At 40.6% G+C, this 24,160-nt stretch overlaps 2 protein-coding genes across 9 annotated transcripts in view; one reads left to right on the plus strand and one right to left on the minus strand.

The window, feature by feature from the left end:
- Positions 1 to 1,659: 1,659 nt before the first annotated feature.
- LOC106807690 (DNA cross-link repair 1A protein-like) lies at positions 1,660 to 15,639 on the minus strand. 8 transcript variants are annotated; one of them, XM_014810117.1, is made up of 14 exons: positions 15,398 to 15,639; positions 13,767 to 13,810; positions 10,956 to 11,122; positions 10,730 to 10,840; positions 10,482 to 10,548; positions 9,473 to 10,260; positions 8,999 to 9,135; positions 8,603 to 8,721; positions 8,001 to 8,144; positions 7,542 to 7,687; positions 7,005 to 7,159; positions 6,349 to 6,502; positions 5,496 to 5,643; positions 1,660 to 3,424 (listed from the first exon to the last, which is right to left on the minus strand). In XM_014810117.1, the coding sequence occupies exons 1-14, from the start codon at positions 15,587 to 15,589 to the stop codon at positions 3,421 to 3,423; spliced, it is 2,376 nt and encodes a 791-aa protein (XP_014665603.1). In that variant the 5' UTR covers positions 15,590 to 15,639; the 3' UTR covers positions 1,660 to 3,420. The 8 variants fall into 8 exon arrangements, with proteins under 8 accessions (XP_014665603.1, XP_014665600.1, XP_014665601.1 ...); XM_014810114.1 differs by having other exon boundaries at positions 10,482 to 10,584; XM_014810115.1 differs by having other exon boundaries at positions 5,468 to 5,643; positions 10,482 to 10,584.
- Positions 15,640 to 15,750: 111 nt separating this feature from the next.
- Positions 15,751 to 24,160, plus strand: part of LOC106807660 (C-terminal-binding protein-like) — a 17,305-nt gene continuing 8,895 nt past the window's right edge. The window contains exon 1 of the mRNA XM_014810074.1: positions 15,751 to 15,815. The gene's annotated coding sequence lies outside the window, so the exon portion shown is untranslated. The remainder of the gene's footprint in view (positions 15,816 to 24,160) is intronic.

Genomic DNA, 24,160 nt, shown 5'->3' on the forward strand with positions numbered 1-24,160 from the left:
TTAAATGTGTATTTTTGTGGTAAGCGCACTCAGCCGTACTTCTAGTTCAACACAGCAAGATAAAAATCGTTTACACTCATTCGCGTCCTTCACTTTTCCTATAGGAATAGCCATGGGCATTACAATGCCACTGTTTTGTGTACGTTTACTCGGCAGATAGCTCGACAATTCGCTCAAACGCAATTACGCTTCAAGAGCCGCAAACACGATCATATTGTTCGAAAATTCGCGTTCTACTATGAAATCCCCTCCGCGCATTGTTACGCACGAGCAGAGCGTCGGTTATAACGTCAAATCTTTATAATAAACTAGGAAAAACACACGCATCTAATTGCGAGCGTGTTCCACAACGTGAATAAAATTGATGGGCCGACCCACTCCCCGCTCTCTATCGCATCGCCATTTCTCGCTGCAAGCAGCAAAGTTCAACACCTCTGAACGCCTTTGTTCCCTTGAGTATACACGTTACTGCTCAAATTTGCTCCCCCGATGGCACTTCCTGTCAATTGTGGGACAAAATGGACCATCAGCGTTTTTGCCTATAAATGTCGCTCATTTAACAGTTAAACCGAATGAGTTTTTACGCTGTCATCGCGTTAAATAATAGCTCGAATAAACAGCTTTCGTGTTTCGAACGATAGGATTGTTTTAGTAGTAGATTTTTTATATTGTCGCCAAAACTACCGGCAGAAATGATAGATAATTCGCTCTCGCGTTGTAACAGCGAGGCCTACAAAAAACAAAACGCGCACAAATAAACTACAGAAAATTTATAACACGTATCATTTATATTAAAATCCCGATACACACACGCACGCACCGCGACCGACACACACACGCGCACGCAAGTACACACGCACGCACATATACACGCATACATGTGTGTGCGCGCGTGCGTGCATGCATGAGAACATGCGTGTATAGCTTTAACGCTAGCCGTCTGTTTATGCACGTGCACAATGGAAGGAACTCGGGTTATCTACCCATAATGCCGATCACAATACATGAAAAGGTCGAAAAATGCAAAACCGCGATGATATCCGAATTACGCACTATCAAGAATAGATAAAACCATCATTATACTTTTTTGCACTATGAGTAAGCGCACAACAATAACGTGCAATAGAATTTCCCCCAATAGCTCCCTTATTGACGCGAATTCTCCCGTTTCGCGTGTATATCATGATCAAATCCCTATTTATCGTCTCGCTATAATTCTTTTTTTTGCACGCGCGAAGTAACCGTCATCCCGGCGTCGGCGATAAAGCGTCACGTATCGAAAACGATTGGCGTCGGCCGTTTGCGCAGATATTCACGAGTTTACGGCGAGTTTTCGCATCCATCCATCACGCCTGCTCGCTCTCAGTGCTGGCCCTCGAGCAACCCTGCAAGGTTAGCTCCTGAAAAACTCTCGCCATTGCAAGCTGCGTCGCGTCTGAGCGCATGCGCGCGTGCGTACGTGCGTGCGCGCATTTCCGGTGAGCCGGAGTTGCTCATTCAGCGAGTAATGGCGGACGATTTCCGAAAACAAAACGACACCGGGAAAACATTTTAGAAGCAAAAACTCATCGCGACTTCCTTCCACTCGCGTTCAGAGAGTGACTCTGCACATTTTTCGAACTTGCGAGCTGCCGCGTGAGATACTGACATACAGAGCCGTTATGATCCGTTCTTGTTTATTGGAATAACATTATTTTATCACGTAAAAATGGTTCGTTTTCGAAATAACTTCAAAGCATATATACTGCCGAGGCAGTTTCAACAGCAAATCTGCTTGGTCACAATGCCATGATATATGTACATACACACGCGCGTGCACGCACACAAACACACGCACGCACGCGAAGACGAGGCCTACACACTGATCACAATGACGGCTCTAATCCAGCGAACAGACCGCTTGGATGGAAGATGGTGCAAACCATAAATAGAATCATATACTATCTATTTCTACCGTGCAAACAATAACCAGCGTGATGTAGGACCGCGCTGACCAGCCATGACTGGTAGCCGTGTAGAGAGGACAGGTGGAAATTACCAAGCAGCCCCACGCTGCGAAATGAAGCAGACTGGTGCTAAACATGATAACTACGTTAAGCGTCGGCTAAATGCACGGCCGCCCCTTGTTAGCCACTTGTTATCTGATTAGCGACCAATTAGAATGTGTAGCTTGCAGACGACAAGTAGAGCTCCATTAAAACTCATCCACACTACAATCAACCCAGCAATCTAGCCCTGAAACGCTTGGCCTCCGTATGAAGAGGAATCGTTAAAGAGGATTTGTTATTAGGGTTTTAGGGATGGAAACGAATAAACGCTCGGCAAGTTGATATCACGGTCAAAAGCTGAAAGACAAATAGCAGAAACAATTACGCACGATTCGCACAGGGAAGGATGCTTTTAAACAATTGCTTTACATAGACCTCTCTTTATATATAACAACGTTACCTGACAGCTAGACCGGGCAATGTTTGGTTGAGATTGGATCTCTTTGGATTGCTCTGCCTATCTGTCTGTTTGTCAGTCAGATGGCGACCCTGTGTATCTGTCTGTCAGTTAGTATATGTCCGCCTCTCCAATCAGAAATGAATTATATATCAATGGACACAGTCAATGAGAAAATTGACATAATACTGTTGAGCAGCATAAAATATCATATTATATGGATATAAAAATTACCTCTTATAGTTCACAAATACAAATTAACTCTACGAACACACATTCACACATTAATCAGTCTCTAACAGATTCTACAGTAACATTTTCTAGGATATTCAGTACTAATTATAACAAGTATATCACATATTCATGGCAATTAAGAAAAGCTTATTATATGCATTATATTATGGGAGAATAAAAACGTTGTCTCTCATTAGTTCTCCTAAACTTGATGATAATTAACAATATCATTTTACTGTAACACTAAAATCAGCAGTTAGATATTATTTAATGACAATTTTCCTCACGTATACTATTAACCGTTTGAAATACGAATAGAAAATCAATAAGCTATCCATTATTTTTAAGTAATTTCTTTGATATCCTCTAACAATTCGCAAGTGATATCTACTAGGATATGCAATTATATATATATATATATATATGCGTGTATATAAAATATAAATTAATTTCTAGGCAAAAGAAAAAACATTCTTACACAATCACATATTGGACTAGAAAAATTAATGACTAATTTCGGAACAAATTACCAAGCACACTTTTAAGATACTTGCACCTCTAAGCCCACACCTGCAAGGTCAACTAAACTGGGGAGGGCAAAGTTTTTGCATTCGTATACCCGCAGTCACATAGTCGGTATAGTTGGCAGCTTCATTCTATTAGTATCTGCTAGTGACTGCTAGTGCTGGAAGTGACCACAAACGGAGAGACAAGATGACAGTTGGGTTGACTCCATCCAGGTCACCTAAAATAAAGCAGAGTGAATGAATAAATATATAATTACATTCACCTGTGCATCTGATAATCCCCGTCTATCCTATCGATCTATTGCTGCTCGCGCGGCTATACCAATTATAGTTACAATGTATGTTAAACAAGTGCCGCAGAGCGACAGCGCTCATCTAACGTCTGTTGCTACGATTATAAACGTAAAATATCAGTCGTGCGTAGTACCACATTTGTTAGGCGCAGATATGCAGACACGCAGTTGCGTACACATCATTGTTAGGACACGCCCCACTATCGTAGATGGAGGGGGGGGGGGTGGGGGAGGCGTGGGGGAAGGCAGGGGGAGGGGTGGGGGGGGAAGGGTTGAGGGTGGGGGGATGGGGGCTTCTATAGCAAAAGCAGTCTCACTCCTTTGTTAACAGTCAACAAATCCATGTTTTAACCTCCCTTGAGGGTCAAAAGGTTTATCAGACACTTACTCTTCGCACGTCGTGAAAGCATTATTCATGGGTCCTTTCAATTCAAGCCATAAAATGATAGGTCACCGCTGAAAAAAGTTTTTCATATCGCTCGGTCACACCATGTCTCTAGAAAATGTATAAATCTGCCCTGTGCCCATTGACCTTTGACCTGTGACCTCCAATTTCGGCACAGTGATGGCTTTTCCTACCATGATGCTATACACCGACTATCACGAGCCTAGGTCGGCGCGTTTAGATTTTGTGCGCATTCTGCATTTCCTCCCTTACCTTAAGTTAAGGAGGGAATGTTCCCCCTTCTTTACACCTCTTACCTTTGACCTTTGACCCCCAGCTTCGACATCCCACTCGTTTTCGGATTACCCCCCACGTCCGAATATCGTGACCGTACGGTCGAGCCGTTTAGATTTTGTGCCCAATGTTGACGGCGACGGACGCTCCGCGGACGGACGGTACGGCGGACGGACGATCATGCGATTCTACAAGCTGCATCTGACTATGTCAGATTAGCTAAAAACACACCAGTGGAGCCACCTAGGGCTTGCTCTATAGAAGAGAGAACTCTCTCTTCACTTCTATGGCTTGCTCAGGCCTCTTGTTCCAGCGTGTACTCACAATGATACTTCTCAGCTTTTATGAATAATCAACAGAGCAATGCACTATCCACACACACGCACGTACGCTCGCACGCACGCGCACAAACACACACACATACACACATATATTCAACACGCAGGTAACGTTAAACTAAGAAAGCATACGCTAGCTGAGACCAAATTTGTCTCAATTGTGCAATTTTCTAAATCCACATCAACTGCTTTGTTCAATATGCATAATCAAATGCACAAATATCGCATACCTATGCGTTTTCATGTTCTCTCATGATATATATTCTTACATACTAATGGCTAAAAATATGATTTCTGGAGTATAATTGTAGCTGATATGCTTAACAGCATTAAATTATTAGTCATCTGGTTACAGACTTATTTTTTACAGACAAACTGTCCCCACATTTTTGCAAACGTTGAAAGCTAAACGTCTGCAAACGTCGGCACAGCACCACGGCGCTTACATAATAACATCAAGAGTGTATAATATAGAATCTGATATATCTATATTATACACTCCTGATGTTATTATACACAGCTCAGTGCACAGTACAGAAAACTACTAACAATTATTGGCTAGTAGCGCCATCTGTAGTAGCCAACCGCAATTATAATCTCCTGTGTTACTTCTTGGCAAAGAAAACGAATAATCTGGAGTTTTTATGATTATCCTCAATTCTCTTAACTAAGGTTTCTTGCGTAAATGTGATAACATGTACACAGGAATACACTAACAGGCTCATCTCCTACCTTCCCCACCCACAAACACACACACACACACACACACACACTATCTCTTTCTCTCTCTCATCCATTTACTCTCATTAAAACACTCGTGCTCATTTACACCGCTGCTCTTTCCAGTCTACCTATCAATGACCCTCTCTTTTTACTACACGCCCTTTTCACTCTATTATTCACTCAGCCCTATATATTCATAGTATATACCACTATCTACGTACTACACACCAATATCTACATAGAATAGGCCATTCACCCTGCCAGCCACTGCTTAAAGAAGGCCTGCATCTCATCTCGTTGTTGACTGCTGCCATTGTTTACTGTTGTCACGATCGCCTGTGGCTGAACAAACCGGACAAAGCGTCTCAGTTCGGAGAAACTGCTATGTTCGCTGTACGGTATACCTGCAACAAGAGACAATGTGTAGAGATGATGCTGTCACGCGCTGAACAACGTTGCTGCCAAGAACAAGAAGCAGACGCGAGTGAAGTGGAAGCGTGGACCGTCTCTACAGGTGCAGATCTATTGCACTACCCCATGCAGATTCAACCTGCTGGTGTTTCGAAAGTGGAGGCCTGGACCATCTCTTGGATACACAGATCATCTACCACTACCCTGTGTGGATTCAATGACCTTATAAATTGTTGCCACTGGGCTTAAAAGTTCGCAAGGAGTAAGCAGTACGGTTGCTGTCATACTAGAGTTGTGTTTCAGAGGAACAGGAGATTGATAACATCCTTTACACACCGAATTCTTTGGAATAGTCATGCTTTTTGTCGTGTTATTATTGAGTGGCCATCGGCAAATAACGCCTGACGAATCCAGTCAGATCATGTGTTCAATTCTAATTGGTTCGTACAAGCAAACAACTTTCCACCACGTGAGTGTGCATTGGGCAGAACTGACCAGAGTCTCGGGCAAAAGAGCTGTTCCAAGTTTCAAATTACGGTGGTTTTCGTGGATTGTGTTATAAGGGATTCGACTGAACTATAGAATATATGTATATGTATATGTATGTGTGTATATATATGTACTCTAGGTATATATGTATGTCAAATATAGATTTCAGCAATTTGTCACCACGAGTATCAATGCAATCCCTCACTCACCAACAATGGAAACCTTGCCAGTCTTCACGGGTTTAATGCCGGCCAGGCTGCGTTTATTACCAGCAGATCGGTGAGTCCAGCCAGTGGGCTTAAATGCCAGCACACTGCTGAAGTGTGACCTCAGTCTGTGTCTGTCCAGTCTCGCAGCAAGAGCCTGCAAATTAAAATTACCAAAATCTTGTGACTTTGAAATCACATTTGTCCTTTAGCATTAGCACTTGAAGCATCATTTTTAGCAGAGATTACAGGCTGTCACAGTGCAGTTAAATAAATGATATTAAAAAAAGGATCCCATACAATATATATAGTACAGAGTAAAAGACAGTAAGAAGTACAAACTTCACTTTACTATGGAGCCAACGACAAGTGCCGTGGTCACCCTCCTGTCAGCTATGCCTGGTTTGTCTCAGTGCCCTGCCCATGAAGTGCATGTTGTACAAGTATCTCTCTCTTTCCTACTTTGAAATTTATAATAAAAGGTAAGTTGCCTTGCTAACCCTTAATTGTAGGTAACGTTCATCTTATTGCACCTCGAAATTGACGTGGTGCCTAAAAATTTCGGCTCAAACCCAAGGCAACACATTCCTTGCTCTAATCAGAATAAAAATTCAACTTCTTGATACGTAGTAGGTGGGTGATACATGTAAGTCTAGTACCGTTGCTGTGACCTGGGCCATGGGCACTACATGGACACGTGGCACATCCCTGGGAGAAGCGAGCTTGCTCATCAGCTCTGGATCCTCCATGCATTTCAGTATGGATCGCTTAGACCAGGCTACGCTGATCTTGCTGTTCAGAGCATCCGCTATGGCTGTAAAACCATGCCAAACTAGTGGGAACTACATAACCATGTTATATATACAGCTGGAGATTGCTTCGCTAACATAATGCACAATCATCGGATTTCTCTTTATAACATTGGAAATTGTTGACCCAGTAAACGTTTTAGATATATCTTGAAAATAAATGACATTATACAGCATCTTTTTTGCACGTTTGACACAATGATGATCACTATCATTATATTTGTTAATTAATATTATTCCTTCACTTTTTTTCCATCCTGACAGGACCGAGCTATTAATAGTATTTTAGTAATAAAAGAAAAAAGTAATCTGGTAGTGCTGAAATGTCTACGTGGAATAAAATAGCACAAAGTGAAATTAATAGCGTCTTAGCATGGTGTAGCTCACCTACGAAAACCTTCTCCTTTCCAATCTGGTAAGTTCCACAGACAATCATGGTACGGGGGTCCATGGCAACAGCACTTGTCGCCAGGGAAACAGCATGGTTAATCACTTCCTGCTGATCTGGGAAGTCATGGGCCTGACTACAGTAGCTGGAAGATGGGACACACACAAATTAAGCATAGTGATAGTATCACTGAATTACAGATGTCAATAGTTCTTTTTCGTCTTTCTGTCTCTATTCGTGGAGCATATGGCTTTCTTACCTCTTACCTGTGTTGATTTGCTTTCCATAAAAGACTCATTCTGACTAGAGACTCAAGACAAATAACAACCCTGGTGGTGAAGCCATTCTCTTCTCATTATCTTTGGTGCTCTAAACTAAGTGATTGATTGTATTGCACACTGAATCACAAACATTAGCACACAGAGTAGGTTGCGATTTTCGAATTGCCACCAACTCACGTTGTGTCCAAGTAGAGGGTGTCAATGCAAACATGTCGAAAGCATGGATGTAGCTCCATCGCAGCACTAGCTCGGAAATCTCCCGTGTGTAGAATCGTTTTTCCGGTGGGCAGAGAAAATAATATCATCACAGCTCCCGGGCAGCTGTGGAATAAATTCTTTCAGATTTACAACAGATTGCCATGTTCATTTCACATCAAAAAATCATTTGACATGAGTAGAGTAAAATACCTAGTTAGTATTGTGACATTTATACTGCATACCACTTACTTTTCAATTATTCTATGAGAACATTAAAAAGGCTTAACAAACTGATTAACTACAGCTACATCATGTGACACAAATATAGATAAATTTAGAGTGATTTGGGTGGAACTTATATAAACACATGCAATAGCAATCTAAATTATAGCATACTTTACAAATCTTCTCATGTTTTGTCTATTTGCTCATAATGTCTCACTAACATATTGTCATGAGTAGCACATTACAACACATGTATGCTAAAAACAGTGCAACTGCAGTATCAATCGGGTAGATTAGGAATAAAAATCTAATATTGCTAACAGAGTGTTATAGAACAGTATATATATGTTACTTACTGGTTGGCATCTATTAATGTGACACAGATATCCATTACAATACATTCTTCATCCACGGGCAATACATGAATATACCGGCTATCCAGTTGCATCCGCAGCATGACCATGTTTGCAGTTACCTGGCAACACAAGAGAAGAATCTTAGCATCTCCCTACAAACTGCATATGCATATGTACGTGCAAGAATAGCCAATTGCCAGTATATAGGAAAATGGAACAGTGCCACACTGTGACAGTTTCCATCCCATTGCTAACCTTATATCCATGGCATCAAATGTCAAACAAATTTGATATCATTGCTTTATGTGGCCCAAGTAGCGACCTATGTTGTGCAGTTCTACCCTAGTGACCAGAAACTGATAACACTCTTTAGACCTGTGTTTTCGGCGGTTATACCTTACTGCAGTAGATTGGTCCATGGGTGAAATGCTTGCTGAGACCTATTGTATGGTCGTAGTGGAAATGTGTCAAGAAATAAGCTCTTATTCCAGGTATGGCTCCATAATTAAATGCATCCACAGCAAATCCAGTGTCTAGAATATAACACAGTCTCATGCATCATGATATCTGTAGTAACCACTGAAAAAGTATTATGACCACTTTTGGTAGGATTTATGATACAATGATAATAAAAGCAACAACACAAAATAAGGCCAACACTCACACCTATCACAATAGTATCACACACACAGTATAACAATAACTAGGTTTACTGGACAAAGCCTGTTACAGAAACCAAAGCAGTGAATTTACTGAGGGTGCTTATGCTCCAGGATTGGAACTGAAGGACAAAAACAGAACAAGAAGACAATTTACAACAATTACGTATTAAATTGTGAGAAAGATGTAGGTAGTAATTCTGAACCAAACCTGGTATTTTTTTGTACGATGGACACTTCCTTGTTTGCTCACTTTCCATGGATGTCACAGGCCTCTCTCCAATTCTCGGCACAGGTTTCAGAGCTTCCTTGTCACCGTCTGGGGTCTTGGGGATCCTGCCGCGTGATGAAGTGAGACCGCCGTGCGAAGAAGGCTTCCGATTGGAGCCCACGCTTACTGCTCCTCTTCCACTCTTAGAATAGGAGACAGGGAAGTAATCTGTCAGGGAGCGCTGCGTAGTTCTGGAAGGCACTTGGCTGGCTGTCTGGCTAGATAGCTGATTCACCATTGGTGCTGCTGTCTCCTGCTGCGTAAGTTCCCCACAAAAAATACCATCATCAGTCTCACTACTGTTCTGGGTGGCATTGCTACCCACATCTTCACCATCCGAGCAGTCGTACCGATTCCGACTCCCTCCTCCATCAGAGTAAACCTCGCAATGATTACTCTCATTAGCACCAGGTGTCTGGCAACTCTGCTTCGTCAAAGACAGTAGGCTCTCGCTGTCGCTGGACGAATCAGTCGACAGGCGCCGCATGTCCGCTGGTTGGAGGTATTCGCTCGCGTCTGGTGCCATGTCAAGGTCTGCTGGGGAGACGCAGCACGAATGCAGCGATGAAGAAGCAGCATCACCTGCAGGAAGGCACCTGAGGGAGGAGGCAGAGGCCTGTCGACTCCGGGACGTAGAGGAAGGTGACACCGCCGCCGCCGCCACAGTCCGCATCTGTGGCTCACGTCGCAATCGAGTCGTCAGGTTTGCACGATTCTTTGGGTTTGACCTGCAAATTTGAAATATTTAATAAATGAAATATTACGCCATTCAGAATCATTCAGATGTTCACAGATACCTATAGTATAAAAACAAATCAGTAAATCAGTATCAGTAGTGAATGGAAAACTGTTAAGACTTCCAATAGTGTACCATAACCCGACCCTATGCAATCTCTTTTCTATTTATAAATAAATTACGAATAACATAGCTGTTGTTTCAGTATAGTACCTTCGCTGTACTGTAGAGCTCGATTGTAGCAGACCATTTCCTTTGGTTGCACACTGCGAGGTATTAGCTAAACAATTCAACAATTCTGGATCCCCAGCATTTACTGAAAAGATGGCATTCATTAGATTAATATAATTTTACACATGGCCAAATACGATATATTTTACATTATCCCATTATTTATCACACTAGGATCTTAATAGTTTCATGTAAGCAGGACTTTATTATATATATGAATGTGTTAATACCTGAACATTCTTGTTTTGATGCATTTGCAATCTCGTTGGCTAACTCCTGGTGAAGAAAACGTCTGAAATGGCTTGGTATGGTCGAGCTACAGTACTTTCCATCTGGACATTCTGTTTGTAATTAAAAGTCTGAGATGCAATGTAATCACGAAATTACAGACAGGCACAATATACATAGTTAAGCAGCAGAACAAGATGTTAGCACAACAACGTTTTCAAGAGATACCTTCAGTGGCAATGACTTCCTTTTCCATGCAAGCATTAGCATGGAAGGCTAAGGATTCCCCTATCAATGCACTCTGTGGCAAATGACAGTGGGGGCAGTGCAGATCAGTGGTTTTAGTTGCTCTCCCCTTCACAAGGTTTGCATCGAGCGTTCTTGTTACAGAATGCCTGCAGAATTTTATGAATGCTTACTCTGTGGTAATATCCTATATTTAAGCGATGCATTCTAGAAAAAAAACACCCGTAAGTGAAAATCTGTATCTTAAATCAAGTATTCCTATTGCCTTCCATTACATAACTGGAGGTGCTTTGCCACAGAACATCTTTTAGTTAAAAAGGTACTAGAAGTGGTGATGGGAATCGGCTGGAATTTCATAATTGATTATCGGTTTCCCTTAACCAATCGATAATCGATTATAATCGGATAATCGGTTAATAATAGCATAGATTTAATTTAATCTTACTTTGTATATATACAATTATACATAGCATTCAATATTATCATGGTTTATGATCATGTATTAACTCTGTGAAGGTTGCTGTATGTATATCAATGTCTGTTCCTATACAGTATTTAATCAATTTAAAAAGAAATGGTTTAAATGCCTTTATTAAAACATTAAAAATTTTAAACAAACATGATCAAGACTTCTCTTGTTTTAAATGTTTGCCATGCTTGCCACAACTCTCACGTCTCGTGTTACAGTGTGAGAATTTGTCTTGTTGTGCAGAATAAATTCATGACCACGTCATTTTTCATCAAATATTATTTATATGTGGTTATAGCCATCATAATATGCATAAATTACTGTTATGTACAATAAATGTGTATGAATTTGAATTTTGTGATCGATTCTCATCCAATCAGCAGCCTTGTGACATGAAATTATGAAGTTCCTGTTATCGTGAGTTTGCTCGTAGCTACGATGTGTTTCTGTCAACGCTACTCTCGTAGCATTAACATTAGTCGTAAGTGTTATCGTAGCATTAACATTAGCATTAACTTTACGATGTTTCTGACAATGGGCCCCTGCAGGACTTGTGCTCTACTTGTCATATCAATTCACACATCGTGAGTACAGTTCCTTGTTTGTTTGTTTTGGTATTTCCGATAATCGATTATTTGTTTTCATAATCGATTATCGAATTTGAGACTATAATCGATCGATTTTCGATTATAATCGATCATCGGGACATCACTAACTAGAAGGACGATTATGAATGCAATTAAACATTTATAAATACATATATTGATTCCTTAATGACTTAATACTTAGAGAGAAAGTTAATTAAATCAAAATAAGAATCACTGGGGGAGGGGCAATATTACCAACTAGCTCGCTCATCACTATCATTATTGGGTTTGGGTGTTTCAGGATCTAACCTGGAGGAAAACATTTCTCTAAAGTTGGTTGATGTTTAAAGCAGGACCTTCTCATTGTACAGCTCACTGTAGCAGTTAAAACGGATAAACCTCGCAACAAAAAGGTCTTATAGACCTACTGTGAGCATACTTGCAGTGTGCAAACATCACGAAATGTCCTCATTGAGCCAGAAATACATGTGCTCCGAAGTTGATTATTTTGAAAACTCTGTCGGACGCGGTTTCGTTACACAGCTAGCAGTAGCCCTACGCTAGCACAAATAGTTGCTGGAACGAAAACACTATATTTGTTTCCTGATTGCATAAGTAATATAGATAACGATATGATTGAAACAAATGTCAAAATTTAGTAATGAATAAATGTCGAATAATGAATTATAACTTGTTTTATCACAGAAAAGAACTGTTAATGAATCGAGCCGATCGCTCCGCTGTGTCCCGGATGTGTAAACATCACTGTGGTGCTACGTTCATAAGAGAAGTAATTTCGTTTAGATTTTGAGAAGAAATGTTATGAAAGTAGCAATACAAATGAGTTGTAGTGAATTTTTGCAACATATGTAAGCTCACAGTAGGTATATATATGCATTTAGCTGCGAGGTTTATCAACTTTAAGGGAACTGTGAACAGCTATCGAAATAATATTAGATGCAGGTGAGACTGATTACAGGAACACGAACATAAACATTGCACATGTTGGTAAACTAGTGTAATGTGATGGTACACTACACATATGAAGATGACCGTATTACGTATGTGCAAATTGTCGTATCTAGAGCTATGAGTTATGGTCAGTTTACAAATTCGCAGTGGCTACGCGTCCGTAACCGGTCGCCTAGCCTCCAGGCTATGCATCCGGAAATCTACTCACACAGTGATCGCGCGACTCACGCACATGCATGATTGCGAAACGGGACGCTCTGCTGATTGCCGAAAACATACAATAGCGTCTATCCTTTCATCCGTCCTCTCTCTCTCACACACGCACAGCTCTCTCTCGCTCTCTCTCACACGCACACACACACCTCTAGCTCTCTCCCCCTCTCTCTCTCTCTCTCTCTCTCTCTCTCTCTCTCACACACACACCTCTCTCTCTCTCACCCACACACACACACACACTCGGCAATCAGCAGAGCGTCCCGTTGCGCAATCATGCGTGTACGTGTCGCAAGATCACTCACTGTGTGAGATGGATGTCCGGACGCTTAGCCTAGCGGCTCCTCGTCCGGAACCGGTCGCGTAGCCACGGCCTTACAAATTACGTATGGGCAAATTTACTCAACCTGAACTGACATAACGTGGGGTATGACTATACAATGTTGTCTTTCACATCAGAGGTTGGCCTCCAGCTCCTTTTATTGCAACGATTTAAAAAATATATTTTTAGCTTTATTAAGAATAATCTATAAATTGTGAAAATGAGTTTACCTGGCCTTTTTCACAGCTGACGACGACTGTGGTCTCTGAAGTTCCTGCAAACGGCAAGGATTACAAATGCATACGTACATTTTGTTAATTTATAGTAGTATTACTATTAGTGCATAATACATGCTATTGTATTTGTAATGGTGCGTTTTAAATAAATTAGGCCTAGTTGTCAATGCAGCGAAGGTTGTACCTACTTCTAGTAATTATAGTACAGTAGTATTAGTAACTAATACTAATACTATCAGTAATAGTAAGACAATTTTTAAATCTAGATGCTCTAAAATGCTATTTACCCTTTAGATTTATGATTTTTTGCCCTTTAGGCTGGGGCCCGTAGCGTTTTGCTACGACAGCCCTACGGCTGTGACGCACCTGCATACATGCGTTGCGTATGTGGTTATACACCATAGTCGCGAAGTATAGCGCGAAGTATATAAGCGAACCGAGTCGGTTTATAGTTAGTGTTAGGATTAGGGTTGAGGTTAGGATTAGGGTTAGGGTTAGGGTTAGAGAGTAGGCGCCTCCATAGACTAGAATTATATTACCTTTATGTAATACAACATGAACAGCGCATGCGCAACAACTGCTCGGACGAATAGCGCATACGAACAGGTGTCCGATGCTCAGACGAATATCCACGTCCTTACCACTGGCAGCAAGAACAAGCCTGTTATATATAGTCAATGGCCGCGTGTGTGCTGTACGTGCGGGCTTGTTCTTGCTGCCAGTGGTCTAGCTCTAGTACTATAGCCCGCTTACATTAACTGCCGCTGGGCTATAGAACGACCCATAGGGCATGCGATGGACCAACTTATCCCCAATTATATCTGGCTATAAAACGTCTGTGGTAGGCAATTAATGCCTTTTATTTGAAGTGAATATGTCTTAAGTTATAGCCGCTACTAAAATTGAACCTCTAACTATCGTTGCAATGGTATACTTGCGGTATTTCTTGTGAACGAACATTCGATTTGCGAACTTCAAACGGCCATTTCTGGTGGTGCTGCAGCAGCGCCAGTCAGCGGGAACTATGTATTTCCGCACGTGGAGGGGTGGGCGGGTTAGGGTGGTTGTGGACAAAAACATTGTTGTTGTCAAGTAACAAATTAGGCGATCAAAAGAAATTGTAATATTAGTTTTGTCATGAAAGATGAACAAATTACTAGTATTATTAATTTGTTACTTGACAACAACAATGTTTTTGTCCACAACCAACACAACCCGCCCACCCCTCCACGTGCGGAAATACATAGTTCCCGCTGATTGGATGGAGTAAGTTGGTCCCCGAGCATTCGTAATGGCTGATGCTATAGCCCAGCGGCAGTTAATGTAAGCGGGCTATAGTACTAGAGCTACCAGTGGTCCTACTAATACTAGTAATACTATTACTAATACTAATAGTAATACTAATAGTATTACTAATAGTATTAGTAATAGCATTACTATTAGTAATAGTATTAGTAATACTAAGTAATACTAAGTAATAGTAAGTTACTTCAATACTTGCACAACCAGGTTATGAGACTAACGTTAATACACGTTTTTTGACACGAGGTATTGCAATAATGATTTCTTAGACTAAGTTAGCGCTAGTTAATAATATAGAGAGAATAGAATTGTCTAATCCTTACCACCACATTTTTTAATTTAGGCCTACTTGTTTTTTCGCGCCCGTGTTTCGACGCGCGTTGTGCATCTGTATGCAGTAACCGCGATTTACAATCGGTTTTAGTAAATACACTAGCTGTTGAGTATTCCCAAATGCTAGATTCGTCGTCACTTTCCATAACTAAACTATTTACTTTGACACGACATACACACATAACAATACCCCATAAAAATAGATTACTGTACACTCTGTTTATACATCATCCATGCCATATGTTTATCACACGACAAGTGAAGATTCCCATACATCCCGCTAGGAGACGATATGGCGCCCTTACTCTGCACCCACAGCCAATCACAAATCACGTCTGTAATCATACTGGTAATGGCCGCCAGAGGCATCATGTCTATCTTTTGTTATTGTTTGCGTTAAATTTACAGGTAATATAACATTTAATGTCCTGTTTGTGTTCTTCGTAGTTATCAAATGTGTAGGGGATTTAGTTAACATAGCAATAAACAGCATAGTATAGTTATTGACTAGTTACAAAACCCTTTATGGGTTGGGTGGTGCGACCATGATTCACCATGGAAAACGACAGCACGCAACTTTCAAATGAAAACACAGAAAATGCCGAATCGACGTCACTAGAATTCATCAGAGAACAATCATGCTATCGGGTTGTCTGTAATAATCGTTTCTAAAGCGACAGAGCTCTTAACACGCGTCTCTGTTGTCCTAAAACATCACGCAAAAAGTAAAGGTAATTTGTAAATACAAGTCTACACTAACAGTACAGTAACACTAACACTGTAACAGTACACTACAATGAGTCGAAAAAGCATTCATACTGATAGTAATAGTAAATGGGTTACAGGCGATACGCTATACGTCTACTACTACTAGGTCTAGTTGTTGAGGTAGTGGTAGTACCGTGAGTAGGTACCTACTGAACAGGTATAAAACATGTTCCAGTATTCAATGTGAGACAGGCTCTTAGTATAGCCTATAGGATGGATCTATAATTGACTTGTGCAGTTACAACCTAAGTGGTTTCACTTACATACAAAATCTGTTTCTTAAGAAAAGTAGCGTGCTTCGATAACTATTACAAAAAGTATCTGATTTAAAAGGTTCAATGTACAGGTTAATGCCAATGTTAACAGCAGCATTTTTTTATTCTGTGAGCACATGTGAAAGGCCTGCAAATGGAAAAACGGAGTGTACAACTTGAAAAAAAAAAGTTATTGCATAAAACGGCATCATTCACTAACAGTAACATGTCCAAATTGTACACAAATTACAAATCGTCGAGGTACACAGTATCAATAAATGCAATAGAAGTTTGTTCATTGTTCCCTTTAAAAGTTAACATTATCAACTTCGTACTTTACTTTGCATTTTGGAACCACCGGTAGCTGCATGGTATATTATAACAAATTATATTCTTTTATTCGAAATCTAGCAGGTGCATATAAAAGCGTAGCTCTAAGACTATAGCCCGCGTACAGTTGCCGCATGGCTATAGAACATTCTATGCCAGTTTTAGTGACTGTACCTGCTCCCCACTGCTTCCACGAAAAATGGCTCACAAAACGCAAAATGATCGGGCTTTTTAACACTTGTTTATCTACATGCGCTGCTGCATTATTAGCATGTGAGTAGAAAGGCCAGAAATGTAGTGGCAGTACACACCTAAATCCTAAATCCTGCACAGTTGGTCTACTTGTTTATGTAAGGCTTGGGGGCAGTATACTCTGGGCAAACCGATTCATTAGCATACAATGTGCATTTTTAGACCATATAACAGCATTTGCCATTACTCGCATATTGCTGCCATTAAATAATGTAGAAACTGTATTTAAGTGGGTGCTTAAGGCTGTTATGGCGAACTATATTAGATCTCGCTTAGAATTTGCTGTCACTGTTTCAGTGTTATAAAATATTAAAATGAACTGATTTAACGCATATTTCAGTGTAGCTCCAAGAAACGGTCTTGTTAGGGTTAGAAGACCATTTCAAACATTGGCTGCAGCTAAACATGTAGTTGTCTTATTTGCCAAGTATTGCCAAAGAACACTTCACATGTCATATATACCAAATGAATCAGCATGCATCCACCTTCTTGTAACCATCAGTGCGCTATGATGCGCTGGGTACTTACGGGGTTACAGCGACTTTTTGAGATGAATGCAACCAAATTTATGAATTCACCATCATGTTGTATCATTCCGACTGTGACTAAAATCCGCAATGGATCGCACAAGGGAGATTAAATGATCTGCGGTCCTCATGTAAACCACCCCTACATCCGAGAACATGTCATCTAAGGTTTTTACAAATGGCCCAGACATTTGTGAACATCATTTCACTTGCTTTGGTGTGTAATTGCCGTGAGAGCCATCGTGCGGCTATTGTACAATTTTTATAGTGTTTTCTAGCGAGTGTTTTGCGTTTCGGGTTTTCCGTGTCTCTTTTCCGTTGAGCATGCGCAGTGTAAACATGGCGGGTACACAATCGTGGAAAGCTGCTTGGAAAGTTGATATGCTGTGAGAATTAGCAGATTATACCATGAATTAAGAGATACATTCTAGTTTAGAAGCAGGACAACTGTGAGTTGACATTCATATTTCAGACAAGACAAGTCAAAGGTGGTAATAGAATAGTTTTATTTGAGATATACAGAGTTATTCATTTAGATCTGCAGAGGTGATAGGTTTTTTGTATGGAAGGGTGTCAGGCTGTATAGACAATCGGTCGCACAGCCTGGTCGGGCTAATTTCAGTGCAGAATATATAATACAAGGTAGCTAGTACCTCATAATTACAATTTTTTGTGGACTGTGCTACTTCAAAGTGTAAACAAAACCAGGCATGACCTAAAGATTACTTGTTCATCAATTAGTATCAGCTAATAAAAATGTGATGTTGCACTTGAAATTTTGAAAGTAGATATGAAAGCATTGCCAATAATTATTGTGGTGGACTATCGTGTTTAGCATTAAACTTTTTATTTCGAACATAATCTCATGTTTTCCCCACTTTTACAACATTTGCCATTATTGCTTGAGTAACGATGAAATGTCTTAGAACCTTCGTATTCACCAAAACATGCACAATTCGAATTTTGATTTATACTAGTTGTGATTATGGCTGCCATTTGTTGCTAATCTCGGAGCCAGATAATAGCACCAGCTATCAGCCAATTTCAGAAGATAAACGGAGTCAACGACACCATAGACTACACATAATAAATAACAGAATCTCAGATGCCCATTTGTTTACAGTTTTAGTGCACCGACAATTTACAAATTTGCCCATTCTGACTAAGGCACCATTCTCGCTACACGATAAAATGCCATGGTGTTACGATATGTTCATATCCAATTTGCTATGCTATAAAGTATAAGTATATAACTGCATAATATCTTAGTGATTTTCAAGTTGGTGTAATCAGTGATATATCTGCTGTGAGGTGAGACTATATTTCGCTATATTTTTTCTAATTGAGCGTTTCTGAGCAATAATCGCACAATAAAAAATTTAAGGAAAAGGATTTGTGTTATAGGTTAAATAACTTTGAAGGTAAGTGTGCACAAGAATAAGCTATAAATCCTCTCACTATCCTTCCCTAAACCGAACCATAACCTAATCATGGCCTGATTATGTGTTTATGTAGGGTCCTAAAGTAAGCTTGATCTAATTATGTCTGTATTCATCCTTGGCAGTCAGGGTAGCAGAAATTTCCTGCCCGTGTTAGAACTCCACGTGAATTTTTGGTAAATACATAATGTGGCAGGCACCTCCCCAGGAATTTCAGAATTTATGTCATTTATGGATTGGTAAGAGAGAGGGCCCATGAAGGGGTTGTATCATGTGGTGTCCTAATGCATGTCATCAGTGGCCCCAATATGCAGGTAAACTTAATATGTATAGCTTGGTCAGTTGAAGAAATTTGTGAGGAAAGGTACAACAGCAGAGCTTGGGTGTGGAACGCAACCTCCTCCCTGATTCTTTTCACAATATTCTTTGTGACAGCCATGATGCTGTAAAGCTGATTTGGCCTTCCCTTTAACTACCAACGCTAATCCGTGGTAAGTGTTGGGCTAAAGTTTCTACACAGTATTAGTAACAGGTGGTGTTCTGTAGAAGAAAAAGGTAATAATAGAATCTATTCACTGTAGAGATATACGTAGTTGACAGAGTATGCGCCGGATACCCTAGTCAACATCTATTTGTGTTCAACATGAGCATTCGACAATTGCCATTGCTCACAGTGAGCATGGGGAGTGCATAGCCTCCCTGCCTTTTTTAGCTCATCTGACATAGTCAGATGCAGCTTGTATGAATCGCATGAGCGTGCGTCCGTCCGTCCGTCCGTCCGTCCGTCCGTCCGTGCGTCCGTCAACAGTTGGGCACAAATTCTAAACGGCTCGACGTACGGATTCAAGTCGGGACGTGGGGGGTAATCCGAAAACGAGTTGGGGTGTCGAAGCTGGGGTCAAAGGTCAAAGGTCAAGAGGTGTAAAAAAGGGGGAACATTCCCTCCTTAACTTAAGGTATAAGGAGGAAATGCAGAATTGCGGCACAAATCTAAAGCGCTCGGCCTAGGCTCGTGATAGTCGGTGTATAGCATCATGGTAGGAAAAGCCATCACTGTGCCGAAATTGGAGGTCACAGGTCAAAGTCAATGGGGCACAGGGCAGATTTTAGACATTTTCTGGGGACATAGTGTGACGGAGCGATTGGAAAACTTTTGTTTCAGCGGTGACCTAGCATTTTTATGGCTTTATTGAAAGGACCATGAAATGTGCTTTCCACTGACGTGCGAAGAGTAAGTGTCTGATAATCTTTTGACCCTCAAGAGGGAGGGATTTAAACATGGATTGTTAACTGTTACTGTGTTAGAAAGAATTTGACTGCTGGTTTGCTAGTAGAATCTATACATGCCTGGATGTATGAGCTACAATGTCACAGTGAAATTTCAAAAGCTAAATTTGGTTGAAGAAGGTTTATGCTCCTTAAATCGGTATAATTCTATGGCATTCTGTACTGTCAGTGTGTTAATATGCCACTGCCAGTGGCCACTGCCAGTGCATGTGGTGGTGATAGTATGGTGTAGTTTTTGCCTGCGTTAATTAGGTACAGGTGGCAGCTCTCTATTTCAGGCCTGTAGCTTGTGTAGGTAAATGGACGCAGTGCTTACCTATTCTGTCTTGCAAATAGTTGTTATATACTACGTACGATGGAAGCTTCCAGCTACCAACGTACGCGCCATCTCGTGGCAACTTTCATAACGATCCCAACGAACATTTCTTCGAGAAGGCTCCTGATACCATCCCAGTGTTTGAAATAAGGGCTATCCGTTTGTTCGTACTTGTCCATTTCCACGGAGGACAAGTGATCTGTCAGGTAGCTGTCTGCCGGACAAGCAGCTTTTTAGAGCAATTTTCATAATTTCCTACCATCGCTGGCGGCTGCTGGGAAACCCGAGTTAACATAGTATAACATGGGCTGCCGGAGTGCCACCCGAATTAACATATACTATAGTATAAACATTTATGTGAAGTTATATAAAAACGTTACCGCCTTGCTAGCTCCACGAAACGGTCTTGCTAGGGTTAGAAGACCATCAGACAATCAGTCTGATAGACAATCAGACGTCTGTATAGACAATCAGTCGTACAGCCTCGTCCGGCAGCGCTACCGCCTCGAGAAAGAGAGAAATTGAGAGAGAGGGAGAGAGAGAGCGAGGGGAAGAGAGTGAGAGAGAGAGAGCGCGAGAGAGAGAGAGAGAGAGAGAGAGAGAGAGAGAGAGAGAGAGAGAGAGAGAGAGAGGGGAAGAGAGAGAGAGAGAGAGAGAGAGAGAGAGAGAGAGAAAGAGAGCGCGCGAAAGAGTGAGAGAGAAAGAGAGAGAGAGAGAGAGAGAGAGAGAGAGAGAGAGAGAGAGAAAGAGAGAGAAAGACAAAGACAAAGAAAGAGAGAGACAACGAGGGAGAGTGAGTGTGAGCGAGCGAGAGAGAGAGGGAGAGAGAGAGCGTGAAGGGAAGAGAGAGGGCAAGAGAAGAGTAGAGAGAGAGAGAGAGAGAGGAGAGAGAGAGAGAGAGAGGAGAGAGAGAGAGAGAAAGAGAGAGAGAGAGAGAGAGAGAGAGAGTGTGATCGAGCGAGAGAGAGAGAGCAAGAGAGAGAGGGAGAGAGAGAGCGCGAAGGGAAGAGATAGCAAGAGCGAGAGAGCGAAGAGAAAGAATGAGAGACAACGAGGAGAGCGAACGCGGCGATGGAGGGTGCCTTGATTCGTTTGCCCCTGAGTTTAGCATCAGAAGTTCAGAACACCTGCCGTCAGGTGAGCGCTGTCGCTCTGCGGCACTTGTTTGAAATTGAGATGGCCAGGAATTTTGGAGTCCTGTTTTCATTTGTCTAATGGTTACTTTACCTTATTTGTTTGTACCAAGCAATATCAGGGTGCGAAATTAACGGGAGTCCGGAGTCAAATACTCTCTGATTTACTGTCGGACTCCCTGATTTGACATATGCAGGAGTACGCCAGGAGTCTGTGTGACTCCCTGAAAATTCTGCCATACTAACTAGTTCGTCCCGGAGCACGACCTCGCGGAATTACTGTATTTTTCAGCTAATGTCCAAGAAAAATGGCAGACGTGCAACTGCAGTGAAATCTTAAAAATAAGCACATGCGTTATTGTAAATATCTTTAATTTTGAACCTCAGACTGCGGACTCCCTCATTTTGCTGCGGACTCCCTCTTTTTGAGGGTAGGGAGTCCAACTTCAAACGTTCATTTCTACCCCTGCAATATCATGGGAAAATTCAGTTATATTTTCATTTAATCAGACGTAATATGAGAATTCTTAGCATTCTTGCTAAATACACTAATACATTTGCTATGCTAGCAAATTGTGATATATAATCAGCTTGGAATTCCCATATCTGAACTTTAAAAAGGCTTGTGTTGCACTAGTATGAGGGTGTTTTATTCTTGAACAGAAACATTATCACTAGTTGATTTTGCAGTAATCCTTTAACCCATAGCCACCTTATCTCCCCAGATCAATACCAGTGTTCGAAATAAGTGCTACCCGTTTGCCGTCACTTGTCCATTTCCACGGAGGACAAGTAGACCTGTCCAGTAGCTTGTCCGCTGGACAAGCAGCTTTTTAGAGCAATTTTTCATCATTTTCTACCATCGCTGGTCATGGACCGGACTCAGGACTGACCATGTATTGTTATTATAAAACTTTGAAGCTTTAACTTCAACAAGTCAAATGTAATAACTTGTCAAAATAAATAATAATTGTGCTTTTTTATGTTCTTTGAAGCTTGGTGCCTAATTTGAACTTTTATAATGAACTGCATTAAAATTACAAAGTAAGATATTGGGTCTAAAATTTAATTTGATTAAAAATGTATTAATTACACATTTACTATATTTCTATGTTATTAATCAGGACAAGCAAAAATTTTGCAGGACAAGCAAAATTTTTTCCTTATTTCGAACACTGACTACCCATTACCACTTTGTCTTGCTCAATCAATACCAGATTATCTCACTTTTATGTGCAAATGACCGCAGCTCTATTGACAAAAAAATTTCCCAAAGCCCACGAAATTGTCGAAATTCAGACGATACTGTTAAAGATAGGTTAGATCTGTCATTTTCTACAAAGGCATGCACAATGTTAGGAAATGTTTATAAAAGTATTTTAAATTAATAGTTTTAATTGATGAAATATCCAGTTTCTTGCTAACTTGCATGTTTTCTTTGTCCAATATAACTATAAGCACTAGATTATGTTACATGCTCCCATGATTTAAGTGATATTTTGCTAATTTAAATGTAAAAAGATGGTACATGTGTTCAGTCGTTTTTGCTCCCTCCTGCATGAATGAGCTAAACTACACTTCAGTATGATCTTCAGTTGAGTAATCACTAATGTTTTATATAATTATTTGTGCTCCATATATAATTTTACTGTTAAATTATGATAGAAAAGTATAAGAAATTTCTGTTTAAAAATTGTAAGGTATTTGTTGCAAATGGTGCCATTTTTATTGCTGCCTCTTGAAACGATGATGGAAGTTGTGATTTTAAGGTTAGTTTTCACATTTCTGACAAGGAGCCTGTAATAAAAGTGATATTATTTAGATGGTTTATTTCTAACTTTATAGATAATTGGCATCGAAGGATAAGCTCATTGAACCGACTTGGGGTGGATTTTAGAGACGGTTGAGTCTTCCACTATAACTGTTACACATAAAACGGATATTACATCATCACTAACTATTATTTAACCCCAAACAATATTATGTAGCATAATGATTATGTAGCCATAATCTTCTCCAAACAATCAGAAAACATTGCAATCCTTATTATTTTAATGATTGAAGGTAATGAGAATAATTGAGAGCACAGCTTATGTTACATCATTACCGTGAAAAAAGGCAGTACACGCAATGGTGCTAACCATTAATACCTATAAGTACCAATAAGGCTATTTTAAAACCAAGATTTAAACTGTTTTAATAAATATTTAACAACAAATTAGTGCCTGGCATAATTACAAATACTATTATTAGCTCATCTGACTTAGTCAGATGCAGCTTGTAGAATCGCATGATCGTCCGTCCGTCCGTCCGTCCGTCAACAGTTGCGCACAAATCTTAACCGCTCGACGTACGGTCACGATATTTGGCACATCGGGGGTGGGGGACCGTCAAAACGAGTTGGGATTTCGAAGCTGGAGGTCAAAGGTCAAAGGTCAAAGGTCAAA

This window comes from Priapulus caudatus, unplaced genomic scaffold (assembly GCF_000485595.1).
Source record: "Priapulus caudatus unplaced genomic scaffold, Priapulus_caudatus-5.0.1 Scaffold228, whole genome shotgun sequence".
NCBI lineage: Eukaryota > Metazoa > Priapulida > Priapulimorpha > Priapulimorphida > Priapulidae > Priapulus > Priapulus caudatus.

Bases quoted from the DNA above. Each gene is read 5' to 3' on its own strand.
- LOC106807690 (XM_014810114.1), bottom strand. From the start codon at position 15,589: ATGTGTGTATGTCGTGTCAAAGTAAATAGTTTAGTTATGGAAAGTGAC. The intron at 13,811-15,397 runs GTAAGGATTAGA...TGCCGTTTGCAG, and splicing joins CTAAATTAAAAAATGTGGTG to GAACTTCAGAGACCACAGTC. The intron at 5,644-6,348 runs GTGAGTGAGGGA...CTCTTGTTGCAG, and splicing joins TGGCAAGGTTTCCATTGTTG to GTATACCGTACAGCGAACAT.